The sequence below is a fragment of the Curcuma longa genome, chromosome 11 (genome assembly GCF_044706935.1).
Source record: "Curcuma longa cultivar G26 ecotype Majalengka, Jawa Barat chromosome 11, ITB_CL_G26_1.1, whole genome shotgun sequence".
Taxonomy (NCBI): Eukaryota; Viridiplantae; Streptophyta; class Magnoliopsida; order Zingiberales; family Zingiberaceae; genus Curcuma; species Curcuma longa.
This window is the reverse complement of record NC_133871.1, coordinates 16,739,910-16,755,478: the sequence shown is the minus strand read 5'-3', so window position 1 is coordinate 16,755,478 and position 15,569 is coordinate 16,739,910. Positions and strand designations below refer to the sequence as shown.

At 37.1% G+C, this 15,569-nt stretch overlaps 3 protein-coding genes across 3 annotated transcripts; 1 reads left to right on the top strand and 2 right to left on the bottom strand.

Moving 5' to 3' along the window:
* Positions 1–1,078: 1,078 nt before the first annotated feature.
* LOC141838071 (receptor-like serine/threonine-protein kinase ALE2) lies at positions 1,079–5,884 on the top strand. Its single transcript, XM_074725463.1, is given in 15 exon segments — positions 1,079–1,154; positions 1,776–1,895; positions 1,976–2,134; positions 2,312–2,425; positions 2,504–2,632; positions 2,710–2,898; positions 2,977–3,054; positions 3,145–3,213; positions 3,298–3,402; positions 3,476–3,847; positions 3,927–4,144; positions 4,146–4,218; positions 4,375–4,761; positions 4,879–5,122; positions 5,206–5,884. Coding segments are annotated over 15 exon segments (3,012 nt in total).
* Positions 5,885–6,215: 331 nt separating this feature from the next.
* Positions 6,216–8,595, bottom strand: LOC141838072 (uncharacterized). The gene is made up of 4 exons (XM_074725464.1): positions 8,442–8,595; positions 6,857–7,734; positions 6,515–6,701; positions 6,216–6,413 (listed from the first exon to the last, which is right to left on the bottom strand). The coding sequence occupies exons 2-3, from the start codon at positions 7,723–7,725 to the stop codon at positions 6,515–6,517; spliced, it is 1,056 nt and encodes a 351-aa protein (XP_074581565.1). The 5' UTR covers positions 7,726–7,734; positions 8,442–8,595; the 3' UTR covers positions 6,216–6,413.
* Positions 8,596–9,746: 1,151 nt separating this feature from the next.
* LOC141838074 (uracil phosphoribosyltransferase-like) lies at positions 9,747–15,038 on the bottom strand. The gene is made up of 11 exons (XM_074725466.1): positions 14,841–15,038; positions 14,679–14,757; positions 13,692–13,750; positions 12,537–12,614; positions 12,317–12,398; positions 11,854–11,902; positions 11,102–11,163; positions 10,331–10,398; positions 10,187–10,242; positions 10,069–10,116; positions 9,747–9,974 (listed from the first exon to the last, which is right to left on the bottom strand). The coding sequence occupies exons 1-11, from the start codon at positions 14,877–14,879 to the stop codon at positions 9,923–9,925; spliced, it is 672 nt and encodes a 223-aa protein (XP_074581567.1). The 5' UTR covers positions 14,880–15,038; the 3' UTR covers positions 9,747–9,922.
* Positions 15,039–15,569: the final 531 nt, after the last annotated feature.

Genomic DNA, 15,569 nt, shown 5'->3' with positions numbered 1-15,569 from the left:
GGAATTGTATCTGTAAGATTGATTGATTGATTGATTCATAAAGATAATATCATTGGACTCTTCTAATTATTATTGTATAGTTCACGATATCCAAAATAATTTCCTACCAATCAAATATTTTTATTATTAATCATAAATCAAATAAACAAATAATCTTCCTAGATTGAAGCTAAATATTATAACATTATTTTCATTTGGGAGGTAATTTCATATGCACCCCTTCCAACTCAATTAATTCACATTCGGCCCTATTGAGAGCTTAAATTGCAGAGGAGTGGAATTATGTTTATGCTACAAGTAAAATTATTAAATTCTCTTTTGTAAAAAGTAGGTCACCTTAGCGGCCCCATGACCATCTGTGAGTCACCTTAGCAGCTCCATGACCATCTGTGAGGAGGTAAATCGAGAAATTGTATTTAATCATGACACAGGAGGGTATTGTCTGACTTCGTCAGGATTCGAATCCTTACCTTCTTCTGCAATTCTACCGCGTTGTAACCAACTCAGCTATGTCCCGGAGCAAAATTATTAAACTCTCTGACATTGGAGGACTGGTGTGTAAAAGGTACACAAAATTAGACCATAATTCCAAAATCATAGATTGGTCCTCCCACTTTGGGAATTATCAGATCTACCTCTCCTCAACACATGGCTGCGAAGCAACAAAACGCAGGGCTCAGTGAAGCAGTCACACCGCCTGGCAAAGGGAGAAAGATGACCTTAAACATTGGCTCTCCTCCCGCGATCTCTTCCTTCGCGAGCACTCAATGCTCTCCTCGAATCCACCAACTCGTTCAGCTACTTTAATGCAGTAGTAGATCTCTTGCGCTGCCTTCTCCAAATCAGATTCCTTCTGGCTCACATTTTTGTTTTCTTTGATATATAAAGCGTGATCTTTCTGAGCTCCATCTTTGCCGCATTTGGCTATAAGCTTCCGTTCCCCCTCAACCCCCATCCCAAATCGCGGGCTCTGTGCCACTGCCTGATGCATTATCGGCGGAAGCGGCTAAAAAGGAGATATTTTCGCGCTGTATGAAGCCTATTCGAGCTTAAAGTTTGTTCAGCTGTTTTTCCATTAATGATGATAAGTTGGCGATGGGAGCTTTCTTGTGTTTTAGTTGTGGTGGTTGCTTCTGCTATTTTTCGACTGGAAGGTAACACATTTTACTGTGGAAAAACGTTCCCTTTTTTTTAATCTTCTTTCCAGAATCTTGTGTGCGTGAATGGAGTGTGACATCGCACATTTGATGCAATCCTCGTTCTCTCATATCTAAATTCGATTATCATTGTCAAGACCTTGTTGTTTTTAGTGATTTAACAGTTGTTATTCAGCCATTTATTTTGTTTTCCTACATGGGGTTGACGGATTTTACTTCAGGTATTATTGCAAATTGCATTGTATCACAACAATGTTTTGGCAGGAATTATTTGGGATAAAACTCATGGTTTTGACACCCCTCATCAAATGCACGATCTGAGTTTATGCTGAATTTTTGGTTGCGAAGAACTTCCTATGCTTTATCAATATTTCAGCATCACAAACACATCATTTATTGAACAACACAACTTGGTACAACTTCATTTTGGCAATTAAAATACACTTCATGTATACACACTGAGTATACGTATTTCATTACCTACAGTTTTCTCATTCTACACTCATTTATTGGCATTTTCTAGATTACTTTCGTCTGAAAGTATAATTGCAAGGTGTAAACAAAACTTATGCTTTGTGTCCTGACTTCTAACTTACCTTCTGTGTGCATTTATTGCAGGGTTCAGCATAGCTCCTTCGCCTGCTTCATTAGACTATCCATCACAGAAAGTGAGCAGTCCTGCACAATCTCCAGAAAATAGAAGTGCATTTGCACCTAGATCAGTCGCTTCCCCGAACGGTAACAATGTTTTGATTAACTAAACTCAGGTAAAAGGTTAGCATACTTAAATTCAAGTGCCTGTTTTGCTTTCTCATCAGTGTCATTGCCTACATATGATGCCGTGCCACCTAGCATTCGCCCTGTAATTCCTTCTGTGCTACCTCCTTCTCCCTCTAGTAATGATGCTAATGGAGATAAATGGCCAAGAGATATAGCTCCAGCAACAAAAAGTCAACCAAACACTCCTGTTTCATCTGGTAATCAATGTTTTATTTCTTTACCTTGCAGAATGGGGATAATCCTTTACATACATACCTCCACCGTCACTGATGCTTGTCATAGAGAATTGAATGATGTCTTATATTAACACATTGTCACATGATCTTGGTTGATTATGTGTGATCCAAGTTATAAATGTCTCATTTACTTTCTAGGATCCATTATATCGTCCCCAAGACAATCTCAGCCTAGTCCATCCAACAAAATACCAATCATACCAAGGATGGATCCAAAAGCTGCATTTGCTCCACATGATGTCTATTTCTATGGTAGCAAAGAGAAACTGACATTTGCATGTTGGAGCTCTAGATCGACATGCTTTGTGATCTAAATTATCTAACATGCAGGACCTTCAATGCCACCTGTGGCAGTGCCTTCCCCTGTCGCTAGCGGAAAGAGAGCTGAAAAACCAATTGCTTCAACCCCAGTTGGAGCCTATAAGCATTTGCCACTGATAGATGCTTCACCCTCACAAGGTAATTTGTTTGAGTAATTCAGAGTTAAAAAAAATGCAAATTGTATGATTTTTTTTTATAATTGCCCTTCCCTTCAGGATCTTCCCCTATGTTAAGCCCTGTGTCAGATAAAGCCAAGCCCTCAAATTCATTACATGGTTCATCAATATCACATGCTCAACCTCCAGAAATACCTGCATCTCCAGTCCAACCAGGAAGAGCTACCAAGAGAGGGCAACATTCATCTGCATCGGCTTCTCCATTTTCACCACCACCACACATTTCAGGTGGATACTATATTTGAAAATAAAGTGTTTTGTAGAGAATTCATGGTTAAAAAGTTCTTTCTTATTTGGTTTATGAAGTTTCTATTGCTACTCCACCTCCTGAGCTCGTCCCCAAGTACAACAGAATACATCATGCTTCTCCACCCTCTCATGAAGGTACTGAGAGAGATAAAAGTTAAAGCGACAAAGGGAAAGGTGTAAATTTATAAGTCTGCTTCCTGTATTTATTTTTACTTTTTGCTGCAGGCTCTTCTGTTTCCCTGACTCACACTCCGGCTCCTTCCCCGTTAACTACCCCTTATGCATCAAATGATTGTAAAACTCAACTTTGTTCTTTCCATATTCCTTAAAATGAATCAAACACTTTTTTTTTTTGTTTTTTATAATCTTTTGCTACAGGGCCAAATCTTTCCCCCATGCTCACTCCTGCCTCATATCCTGAATCCTCAAGCTCAGTGGAGGCGCCACCTGTGTTGTTCCTACCACCACCACCTCCAAACTTGGGTATACAGATCATGCGCACATTTGGTCCGCCAAAGTTAGTTCCTTTTTTGATATGTATGTTGTTGTCATGCAGATTGCAAATCATTAGTGTGTGAGGATCCTTTAGAAAATCCTCCTCCAGGATCATCATGTGTCTGTGTATTGCCAATTCGAGTTGGACTTCGTCTAAATGTCACACTATATACATTCTTCCCCTTGGTTCCTGAGTTTGCAGAAGAAGTGGCTTTCGGGATCTATATGAACCAGAGTCAAGTGCGCATTATGGGAGCAAATGTTGCCAACGAGCAGCCTGAGAGCACAGTTGTCCTTATCAATTTAATTCCTGTCAAGGAGACGTTCGACAATTCAACGGCATTTTGCACATTTGAGAAAATTTGGCACAAGGATATAGCCATAAACACATCCTTATTTGGTGATTACACTGTTCTCTATGTTCTTTATCCAGGTTAGTATAAACAAATGTTTTTCATTTCTCTTGAGCTGGCAGTCTATGAATGGAATTTTCCTAATACTCATCTTTCCAGGACTTCCTCAATCTCCACCTAGAGTTCCTGCTGATAGTAACGACGGTGATAAGGCATTTGCGAATAACAATAATTTAAGGACAATGAAGCCTCTTGGGGTCGATGTGGGGAAACCAAAGAAGAGAGCTAGTGGAACGCTAATTGCTGTAATCGTTCTATCATGTTTTGTAACCTTACTTTTGGGCATGGGGGTGATGGCTGTGTGGCTGCTTCAGTTGAAAACAAAGTGATCGCAATCATCTTGCTGCTACAAGTATACAGAAAATGTTTCCATTATTTGTCACTTCATCAGGTATGGTCTTATAAAGATTGATAACTATGTTTTATTTTCATTTGAACTTTTTGTACTCGAAGCATCTCTTTGTGGATACATGGGTTTATTACATTAGTAGGAATCATGATTTGCCTTGCATTTGTTAATTTATATGTTTGTGATGACAACTTGCAGGGACCAGACACATGAGACTTGGAAGGCTTAGTTCAGAATCGGCATCAATAAACTCTAATGTTGCCACATATACTGGACAAGCAAAGACATTTACTTTAGCTGAGATTGAAAGAGCTACAAAGAGATTCGAGGAAAGTAGTATTATTGGAGAAGGTGGTTTTGGGCTAGTCTACCAAGGTACACTTGCAGATGGAACCAGGATTGCTGTGAAGGTTCTTAAGAGAGATGACCAACAAAGTGGTCGTGAGTTCTTTGCGGAGATTGAGATGCTTAGCCGTTTGCACCACAGGAACTTAGTCAAGTTGATTGGTATATGCGTAGAGGAGCACATACGATGCCTTGTTTATGAACTAATACCGAATGGAAGTCTGGAGTCACACTTGCATGGTAAACTATATATAGGATGATCTCGAATCCATTATAAGATGAGCTGATTCTGCTCCACTTTGCAATTGATTGAATTTAAACATATCTTTTTGTTCACTCACTATACTTTCTTGACAGGGTTTGACAAGGAAACCTCTCCGCTGGATTGGGGTGCTCGTATGAGGATCGCACTCGGTGCTGCTCGAGGCCTTGCTTATTTGCATGAAGATTCAAGCCCACGGGTCATACATCGAGATTTCAAGTCCAGCAACATCCTACTAGAGCATGATTACACCCCCAAAGTGTCTGATTTTGGCCTGGCTCGAGCAGCATTTGATGAGGGAAATTTACAGATTTCAACTCGAGTAATGGGAACTTTTGGGTAATTACCTACTATTGATTGTTCTATAGCATCTGGTGAATTCACATATGCTTAAGTTTTGCTGAAACTTAACTTAATTGTAGTTACGTGGCTCCCGAATATGCAATGACTGGGCATCTCCTTGTCAAGAGTGATGTCTACAGCTATGGTGTTGTGCTGCTTGAGCTTCTTACTGGAAGGAAGCCCGTTGACATGTTACAACCCCCTGGCCAAGAAAACTTAGTTGTATGGGCTCGCCCTCTTCTTACAAACATGGATAACTTGGCGACGATAATTGATCCAGCTCTTGGCACAGACATACCACTTGACAGTGTGGCAAAAGTTGCAGCCATCGCTTCAATGTGCATTCAGCCTGAAGTCTCTCACCGTCCATTTATGGGGGAGATTGTTCAAGCCTTAAACTTATTAGTTTGCCAAGAATGCGACGGGAACAATGGAACGAGAACCTACGGGCATGAGAATCTGTCGTCTACTCAAAATGCAGTGGCAGGGATTAGCAATGGATTAAGCATCGAAGCTGAGAGAGTGCTCTTGGAGTCATATCTTCTCAGTTCACCTATAAGTTTCCATAGCGAAGATTCTGAGTTTTTTCGAAGGCAGTCAAGCTCTGGTCCATTGATACCAAACAAGAACAGGCAGTTCTGGCAAAAGCTAAGAAGTTCATCATCAACTGGAAGCATGAGTGAGCATGGAGAAGCACTTAGGTTTTGGTCAAGAACATATCTTGATGAGCCATGGAGTTATGAGGGCGCAAATTGTTGAGCCCAAATTGATTGAGTAGTAAAATAAGAATAGGAATAAACATTGGAAGATCGATTTGCAAGTGCATTGTCTTATAATGTTCCTGTATTTGTGATGATTTTGTGTAGTATTTTGTGTTTATTTGGGACTTCAGTAAACTCTTTGGCTCAGAGATGTGTTTGTAGATTTTGTTTCTTCATTTGATCTCAAAGTAAATCATTTTTCGTTTGGTTGAATAACATGAATCTGAGAGAAAATCATATACACAATCCACAAAATAGTGTGGATGAAGTTTATACAATTGTGAATCCTTTTAATCTTCAATTACATAATGAAATGAATGTCTTTCTCACCAAAAATTAGATGAGCTGGGAAGAAAATAGTAACAGATGTAGAACACAACCAGCAAGATTCTAAATCAACACAAGCATGGCTAGTCTTTAGCTTCATTGGCATTGGAGAAAAGGTTTGTCATTGCAACTCCACTGTAATCCTTTCACCTTGAATGAGATACAGAAACTAGCAGAGAGAATACTTGTATCAAAGTCATCTGTGACAGTTCAGTTATACTGATTTAGAAGTTACTATGTCAACAAGTGGATCGAAACAAATATGTTGAAGCTGAATGGAGAAACAGTATGATTCACTAACTCAGCAACAGAATAAGCGGCAAGAAAAACAAGATAGCTGTGATTTTCGCGCTTTAACAGGTTCTGCTCTTGGTGCTTCAGTCTTTTCAGGAGGTGGTTGAGGCACAGGTGGTTGCATCTGACCTTTCTCACGAGGATGATCCACCGATCCACCATTAACAGATCCACTTCTGCTATCGGCTGTCAATCTGAAACAACAAAGTTTTCAACAAGTGTGTATTTCAATTCATATGAATTAGGAGAAAAGTAAAATTGCTGCATGAATACAATGTGCTCCAATTGTCGGTAAGCCACACATTGTTACGCATAAGTTTTTACGATAGAACCTGGAAGAAGCATGTACATTGGAAATGCAAAGGAACGGTAGCTCTTCACACTGCCCCCATCAGATAACTGAGATGCACTATCAGAATTGCTAATGCGATGAACTGTTGGAGGTTTGTCCTTTTCAGCATGTTTCTCTGTGGTTGCCTTGAGAACATCTTCCATGGTTTCAGCATTTGCAGCATCAGCATCGACTGTTTGTTGTAAACTAGGTCCTGCCTCGGCATCTTTTAATGGAGAAGAACTAGTATGGGGGGAAAGTGGAGGATATCCATCCAATTGGCTACTGTACAAGCTGCTAAGATCTCCAGATTTACCCACTTGAATACTGAACAATGATTCATTAGAGGCAACACTCCATTCCATCATAGCAGTGGATTTCGTCCTAGCAAATACTGAAGAGGGTATCCTCTTTGGATCAGGGACGTTTGGTCCATATGGCATTTGAATGGGAGACTGATTCCCTTCAACAATGCCAAAATTAATTAATCCAGGGGTACCCGTAGCATCATAAGTTGATCCAGAAATCATACCCTGAACCATCCCCAAATCCTTCAATTCTTGTTCAGTGGAAATGCCCAGATTTGCATTTGATCGTGCATTTTCAATCGGAAGTGGCAGTTGTGAATTGTTTCTTGGTATCTCATCAAGCACTGCAATTGGTTTTCTGGGCTGACTCGTATCTATCTGGAAGAAATCATCCTCGGATGAAGTGCCTGAAGAAGATGGAGTTGAGCATGATGATGTCTGCTCTGGGGTTTTAGGCACAACTCCTAGCTTGGGAACATCAGGCTTGTGTAAAACAACGGTTGCATTTGTATCTGCCTTTTCTTGGTGAAGACTTGCATTGCCATTTTCGGCACAGGTTTGTTCATGTTCAGAAGCCATACCCAGTGTCTGCATGAAGTCGAGTATTAGTGACTGAACTATTATAATCTTTACTAGTTAACTAGTACAATTAGAATTCTCCAATTGCAAAGATCATAAAACTAGAGAATAAACGAACCTGACAAGTATTACTGAGTTCAATTGCAAAGATTTACCTAAAATCTCAAGCAAATTCTTATGATTTCATCAGTCATTCAGGAAAAAAAAATGAAAACCAACTACCATAGTTAAATACATTGCATAAGTTGAGATCACTGAGTTCCTTGTTTTTCTTTGGTCTATATGAGGGATTGATCCCTTGATATGACGGATTCTGTTTAGGTGCCTAACCACTTAGGAAATTTAGGATAATGAGCCGATGGCTGAGCCTGAGTTCCATAATTTTGCAGAAGTGTAGGAGTTCTTATCATTTAACAACACAATATCCTCTTTTCTCAGTTACATTACTGTCTTGTTACCATAAAATCTTCAAACAATAGGACTCATGCTTATTTTTAACCAAATTTGGGACATGCAATACGATATCTACCTTCGAGACCTTGGAAGCTCAGGGAAAATGAGAAGAATTCTGTGATCAAGCCAAAGTTTTGCCTTTTGGGGTTAACTAAGACAAACATATAGCTAGTTTGTAATCTCAGAAGCAATGCAACTGTATCATTAAGTTGAATCACACAATAAAAAAGGGAAAAACTCAGTCAAATAACCATGAGATTTACCTCAAACGGAACAAAATCAATGCCAAAGGATGCAATTGTCCACTTCCTCCTCGTTCTAACTCGAAATAAGCAACAACAGTGGATGCAAATGGAGAACCGGAAGATGTCTCGTCCGCTTCATCTTCTTCCTTCATTTCCCTCTTGTCCGAAACGGAAAAGAGTATGATTGCCTATAATTGGAAATACAACAGATAACAACAGCCTTATCGAAACAAACCCCAAAAACAAAAAAGAAAAAAAAAACTAACTTTTACCCTAATTGGAGCGGCGCTAGGTCAGCAGCCGCAGTGGATTCCGGAAAAGAGTATGATTGCGGCGTTGACAACTCACAGCCGGCGTTGACAACTCACAGCCGTATCGGGCAAAATTAAAGCTCGAGTTTTTTATTCGTATAATTATATATTATTAAAAAATATGAAAAATAATTTCATACGATAAAAAATACATTAAAATATATGAAGAAATTTAAACTCCAGCCAGTTTATTGGATTATCTGCTCCTCGAGTAGAATCAAATTGACTTAAATTAATTAAAATTAAATTTAATCGAATTAATTTTTTTAATTAATTAAATTTTTAAATAAAAATTAAATAAATCTAAATCCATAAAATATTAATTAATTTTTAATTAAATTAATTAAAATAATTAAATTTTTAAATATTATAAAAAATTTTTATTAATTAAAATTTTATAAATTTATTTACTTACATATTTATAAATTATTTTTTTAATTTAATTTATTCAATTTTATTGAATAAAAAATTTTAAAATCAAAATCAAACTGAATTAATTAAATTTTTTTAAAAAAATAATTAAAATTTTAAAATAAACTGATAGAATTTTTAAATTCGATCGATTTAATCAATTTATTCAATTTAATTGGACTAGCCTTTTGAACCACACACCAACTCTAGAAGACCCGCCTGCGAGCTGGTTGTGAAGCTCGGCGCCTGGTGTGTCAAAGAACTGAAGCTCAGAGGACTTTGGCCGGAATGCCGCCGGAGAAGTGGTTATTGTGCCTATCTAACCCAATGAGCCTTTCCAACTTGCTCAACTCGTCTAGTTTGATTTTTTAGAGAATTAAACTTGTTAATATTTTGAAAATGGTCCAATTGAAGCCATCTGGTTCCTCATGATCAAGCAAGCCAAATAATGAGAGCCAACTTAACTAGTCTAAGTGAAGTGACCACGCTGCCACGATGATGAACCCACTGCATTCATGGAAAGGTTGGTATCTCATGGTTCATGGTTCAGTTCATGTAAAATTCTTCTCAGAAAAATAAGCACAAGTATCATGCATGCATTTGTTGAGCCACATTTAAATATGCTCTGAAAAACAAGGGGTTAAATATATCCAAATAAAATGGTTCCTAATCAAAACATCCACCACCGAGACCGAGTGGCATCATTTTCGAAGGACAAGATGCAGAGGCTATGCTATTGCTACCCAAGGATGAATGAAGGCCTATGATTGCCACGTTCTAAGTGTCGAAGCTGCGGTCACCAGCATCTCCTAAACCGGGGACTATGAACCTGACAACGAAAAGTTAGAAAGAAAGTTAAAAGCATTCGAATAATGAAATGGCAGACAACTATACGACAGAATTTCTGTTTGGATAAAACATACCCTTTCTCGTTTAGAATGGGATCGACAACTGCAGCGTACACACAAAGCCTGGAAAGAAAACAGGCAGTCAGTCAGTAGGTAAATCTATGCAATGATGTGGCAGCAAATTTAGACCTACCCTGGAAACCTCTCGCTAAGCTTCTGAAGTGCTGGAGGTGCGGCGATAGCAGAAATCTAGAATGAAGTAAGCAAAGATAAACGTGACACAGATAATGCACATCTGATCGGGGGAAAAAAACAAAAGTAAGCTTTTTGAATTTACAAGTGTTATTTGTTTGTTGACAACACCACGGTCATTTAGCAGCTCGATTGCTGCGACTACAGTGCCACCTGAAAGAGACCAGAAACAGATAGAGGTGAGTGATAAATGATTTGGTCTAGTATAATTCAGTAATAGTTAGTTTTGAATAATGAAGAGAATTTGAATAAAAAGTGTAATCTCTTCTACTGCATCTGCAGCTCTACATATCGGTATGCCACTTTGTGAACCACTATTTATTTACCCTTTCTTTGGAATGCTTTTTCTCCAACAATATGTGCCCAGAAATGGCTAATGGGCATGCTTGGTTGCCTCAATATATTGCTATCTTCGCCAGCAATCAAAGCGATGCAAAGATGAGCATCGGCATGGCAGAAAGTACAGCTGCCATTAACTATATGCTGACTAGATGTACAAAACAAAGTGTTCCCTTCTGCAACTCGTATCATGAGTTAGCTTAAGTCATGAGTTAGCTTAAGTCAGACATGAACTGGCAAATGATTCCATTGCAAGGCAGGTCTTGGATCCTCATCTAATCTATAAACAACTTCAATAGTATAGGTTTAATAATGGTTTCTACATGGAGTGAAATTTAGAGCTGGTAATACCAACTACTAACTGGTATCACTGAAAATAAATAACAATAAGCCATGAGCCCAGGTGTTTGGGGTACCAACTACAACCCACTACTTGCAATATTTTACATACTAAACACAGGAGTGCAGTACAAAAATTACAATATATAGTAATATACTCGCAACATTAAAAAGATACCAGTTGCAAGCATTGGGTCGACAAGAAGAATCTGTGCTCCTTCAGGAAATTTATCAGGTAATCTATAAGAACAGAGATTGTGGATCAGCAAATATACGCAAGATGGTGCCATCAGCATATGCAGTCAGGCTAACATTTGCTTGAAAAGAAAACAGGATCACAACCAATCATTGAACATATCAAATATTCCCATTTGATAGAATAAACAAGCAAGTAGATTTCCAAAAAGGATAATAAAATCAGCAGTTGTCTCTTTTCTCCTCATAGACACTTAAGTTTGACAAAATATAAGAAACAATACTTAATTGATGAGGAATGCCAAATAATAGCTTAGATTGTTATTTTGATGAATAACTTTAATCAATTCATGGTTATCGAAGAGAATAATAAAAAAGGTCCATGAGAATCAATGTCAAGGTTATGGACCAGAAACAAGATCATGGAATTCTTTTGTTTGGTATATATATGCACAAACATTACAGAATAAACTTTCCTTTGCCCAGAAATATTTTAGAAAATGAAAAACCTTTTAAAAGCAATATCAGATGTTCCACTCTTCATAAATGAATTATGATTATTTTTTAAAATTGTTTAAAAGTATCTGATGGTTAATGGCTATAGAAAGTGAAGAACAATGAAGGGGTTAGGATAAGAGAAAAGCATCTATTAACAAGATAAGATATAAATTTGATCCAATAACCTGAATAAAATAACAAAAAGATTCAGACATGAGAAATAAAGAGTATTCTTACTTGTTGAGATACACAGATGGTTTTAGAGTCATCTCATCTCTACACATGCCTTCAATTGCACAATGATCGTGAATTAGTCAAAATAACCATGCAATTATAGAAAACATAACATTCAAAAATTCTGTTCTGAAATTTTTTGTAGATTTTAGATTGGCTGAGTGATGAATCTACACAAAAATCAGAAAAGGCTAGTTTTTTGAAGGTTTACTGATACTCAACTAGGTTAAAACTTCAAAGCATTTCATAGGGAAAATAGTTATACAATAAAAGGAAATTTGCTAATGATACTCAATCAGGCAAACTGAAAATGGAAATCCACACACATTAAATTGAATCATGTTGAACACAGAACCTTGCATAAAGTATACAGTGAAGGCATCATAAGGTACTTTCCCTTGAAAAAAGAAGAAAAATAATAGGTTTCATAGTACAGACAATATGAAACATAGGAATTTGTCCTCACCTAGGTGATAGGTTTTTGTCGCAGGCAAAACTGATGAAGCATGCTCCGCTAGAGCGAGACCAGCTCTTAAGATGGGAACTATCTGCAATGTGAGAAATGACAGTTAAAAAATGAAATGGCATATAATAGATCAAGGCAATTTTCTGTATAAAACAACAGTATACAACAGGATGATGGTATATGTAATGAATAATATGAAAAAACATCAAAAATGCCAGACCAGTATAGGTTGATTTAGATTGACAAATTCAGCAGTAGCAACAGCCATTGGAGTTTGTATCTTTCGATTGGCAAGAGGCTGCAAATGAAGAAACAATTAGAACCATACATTGTAAATGGTTGGAGAAAAAAATAGCAGTGTCAAAATGAAGAACAAAAGTTACAAGATCAAGGCATTATTCTGATACAAAACAGTAAGCACTTGAAAACAACATGCAATGTAACATGTTTTTATTTTTTGCATTAGAATGATATGCATACCCATTGAATTTGTGATACCTGGGATTTGGTTAGGAGCTGAGCTAGTGCTATACTAATAGCTGTAATCTAAATTAAAAAAGCATAGGTGGCAATGTTTACATATTTTATTACACAATTAGCTGTCCCTACTGGAGCTTCTCATAAGTGAAATGAAAGAAGTCACATTTATTAATTTCTTTATGCTTAAATTAGATGCATTCATACAGATTAAATAGCCATCTAATGATAAGCTGCTAAATAAAATCTCAGTAATATGGTTTGTAGTTTAAGTTGAAACCTTCTAGATTATTTTGCATTATTGAAAATAAATATTTAGAAGCTGTCAGGCCTGATGCTATGAATCCAAATTCAATTTGGCAACATAAAGGACCTACACGAGGGAAATTAGCAGAGACTCGTAATATTGTCTATCCACACCTTGCTAGAGTTGGAGCTCCTAGGAGTGTAGACAGCCTAGATACTCTTTATTGGTAGAGTACTGAAAATCATTATGGGTTACTGGCCCTGCTGCTCCTCAACAATTGCTATAGGAGAGTCATTGAATGTGAGGATTGATTTTCAAGACAAAATTAAAAAAACTAATCCGTAGTGGATGTACAATATCACATGTTTCTCATATATCTATTATATATGTACCATTGCTAGTTAACTTACATAATAAATCCAAGTGTCTTAAATGTAACCACTAAAGAATTTCCATGTATAACACAATTCAGCAAATGTGATATGTTTGTAAAAGTTTTCTTCATGAATAAGATCCAGCATTAGCATTTAATTACTTCATATCCGCCATAGGTTGACCACTTCTTAACTTGATAAAACAAAGCCAACCAATTTTTTTCAGAAAATAAGATTAGATGTTTCAGGATAACCATAAGAATTTTCCTTAACCTACCAGCCAATCTCTAGAAGCTTCATAGATGAGTAGTCTACCAAGTTCAGCCATTGCAGTCCCTAGCAAGAAGGAAAAGATACAAATAATAATCAACACATCAACATTATGAATCAACAGAAACATGACCTAAAAAGTGATGTTTGTCAAAATACAATCCTGTGATGGACTGAAGGACAAAGGCTATGGGTCAAAAACTTGTATTGACCAATAGTGATGGCTGCATATCAAATCCAATTGGTGAATTTGAGCACTCAAAAATTAACTTAGAAAATTTAATCTAAATCATAGTATATGAAAAACAAATAACAAATTGATTTTGGATATATTTTCTATCACTACCAACACTTGTTCTCTTGTGTTTTTAATAATTTGCAACTTTTTATTGATATTCTGTAGTTTATTATAAATTTAGAGAACATGTGAGCTCTTCATTTCATCTCCAAAGTTTGACTTTCTATTGGAAAATTTCTCCAAAAATTTTCAATGTCATTAAAATCTCCTCTGTACGTTCCAAACCCTAGTCAAGTTATTGCCTTTCGATGAATCATGGATGAAGATGACTAGTGTTTGTAAAGCATTCAGTATTTTGACAATAGTAAAACTAGAGAAATTTTACAGAAATTTTGTCAATGGCTAGGGTTGGAAAAGCATTCAAGTATTTTGACAATGCTAAAACTAGCAAAATTTTATGAAAAGTTGGCCAACTGTAGCAGTATTTCTGCATCATAGAAACTCTAGTAACACTCAGCATTCAAAAAGGAAGAACTCTAGGGCTACGAGGATCATATCCAGAGTGGAAAATATTAAATTTAGTTATCTTCACAATATAGAAAGGCCCTCCAGATAGTTGGACAATTATGCAATGAAGAAATAATCCATATACAGATCACCGACGTAAAAAAGGAATCAACATTCCAACATATCAATCAAGAGAAACTCTGAATCTGCACATAGATATATCCAAAATGAAATTTGAGGACGACTCACTAAAGGCGGCGCACGGAGTCTCCTCGTCCCTAAGCACGGATACCCAATGCTTGATCAGGGGATGCGAAGGCACACGAACCTGCACCTCATTCTCCGTCAAGACAGAGAAGAACAACATTGGAATTAAGATCGCAGGGAAGAAAAGGGGGCGAGAAAACCTACCATATCGGCGAAGCCACTAGCAACGGCGTCCCTCTCCATCGAGTTGACGCCTCTGCTAGCGAGGGGAAGAAGCCGGGAGGAGATCTATGAAGGGGATAGGAATTGATAAACTAGGGTTTCAGAGGAGGCGGCGGCGCCGTGAGCAGGAGGAGGAGGAGGAGGAGGAGGGGCGATCAAATCGCTGAGCTGAGCCCTCGATTCGATCGCATTGCCGAATATAAGGACGGCGAAAGAAAGAACCCGCAATAATTAAGGAAGCGACGCGGGAGAGAATAATGAAGGGTACTTTTGAAAATCACCCTTAATATTTACCAATCTTTTAATATATCCTTCAAGAAGTTTATTTTATTATTAAAATATCTCTATTTAAAAAATAGTGATTTAACTACCAATCTTTTAATATATCTTTTAAAAATACCACTTAACCACTTAAAATAAAATAAAAAATCTTATATTTTTAAGAACATTATAAGACTTCAATTATTGTACCATGCTTGAATTGAATTGAAGGCAAAACCTAGGATCATACACATTTATCTAATCAAAATTAAGACATGCCTCCCTTTTTAGAAGATCAATGACTTTTGGCTAGTTTTGATGGACTATAGAAGTTCAATTGTGGTTCGATTCTAGGTGACCTAGGGATTGTTCTATTGGGATTACAATAAAAATTCCACATTTAAGAATATATGAAAAAAATCATAAATTTATAAAATAAAAAATATCTTA

What these genes read in the sequence shown, in the direction of transcription:
- LOC141838072 (XM_074725464.1), bottom strand. Translation starts at nt 7,725, where the DNA reads ATGGCTTCTGAACATGAACAAACCTGTGCCGAAAATGGCAATGCAAGT. An exon ending in CGTTCCTTTGCATTTCCAAT is followed by an intron (nt 6,702 to 6,856) that starts GTACATGCTTCT and finishes TTGTTGTTTCAG; the next exon opens with ATTGACAGCCGATAGCAGAA.
- LOC141838074 (XM_074725466.1), bottom strand. Translation starts at nt 14,879, where the DNA reads ATGGAGAGGGACGCCGTTGCTAGTGGCTTCGCCGATATG. An exon ending in CCATCTGTGTATCTCAACAA is followed by an intron (nt 11,164 to 11,853) that starts GTAAGAATACTC and finishes CTGTTCTTATAG; the next exon opens with ATTACCTGATAAATTTCCTG. An exon ending in CGACCCAATGCTTGCAACTG is followed by an intron (nt 10,399 to 11,101) that starts GTATCTTTTTAA and finishes GGTCTCTTTCAG; the next exon opens with GTGGCACTGTAGTCGCAGCA.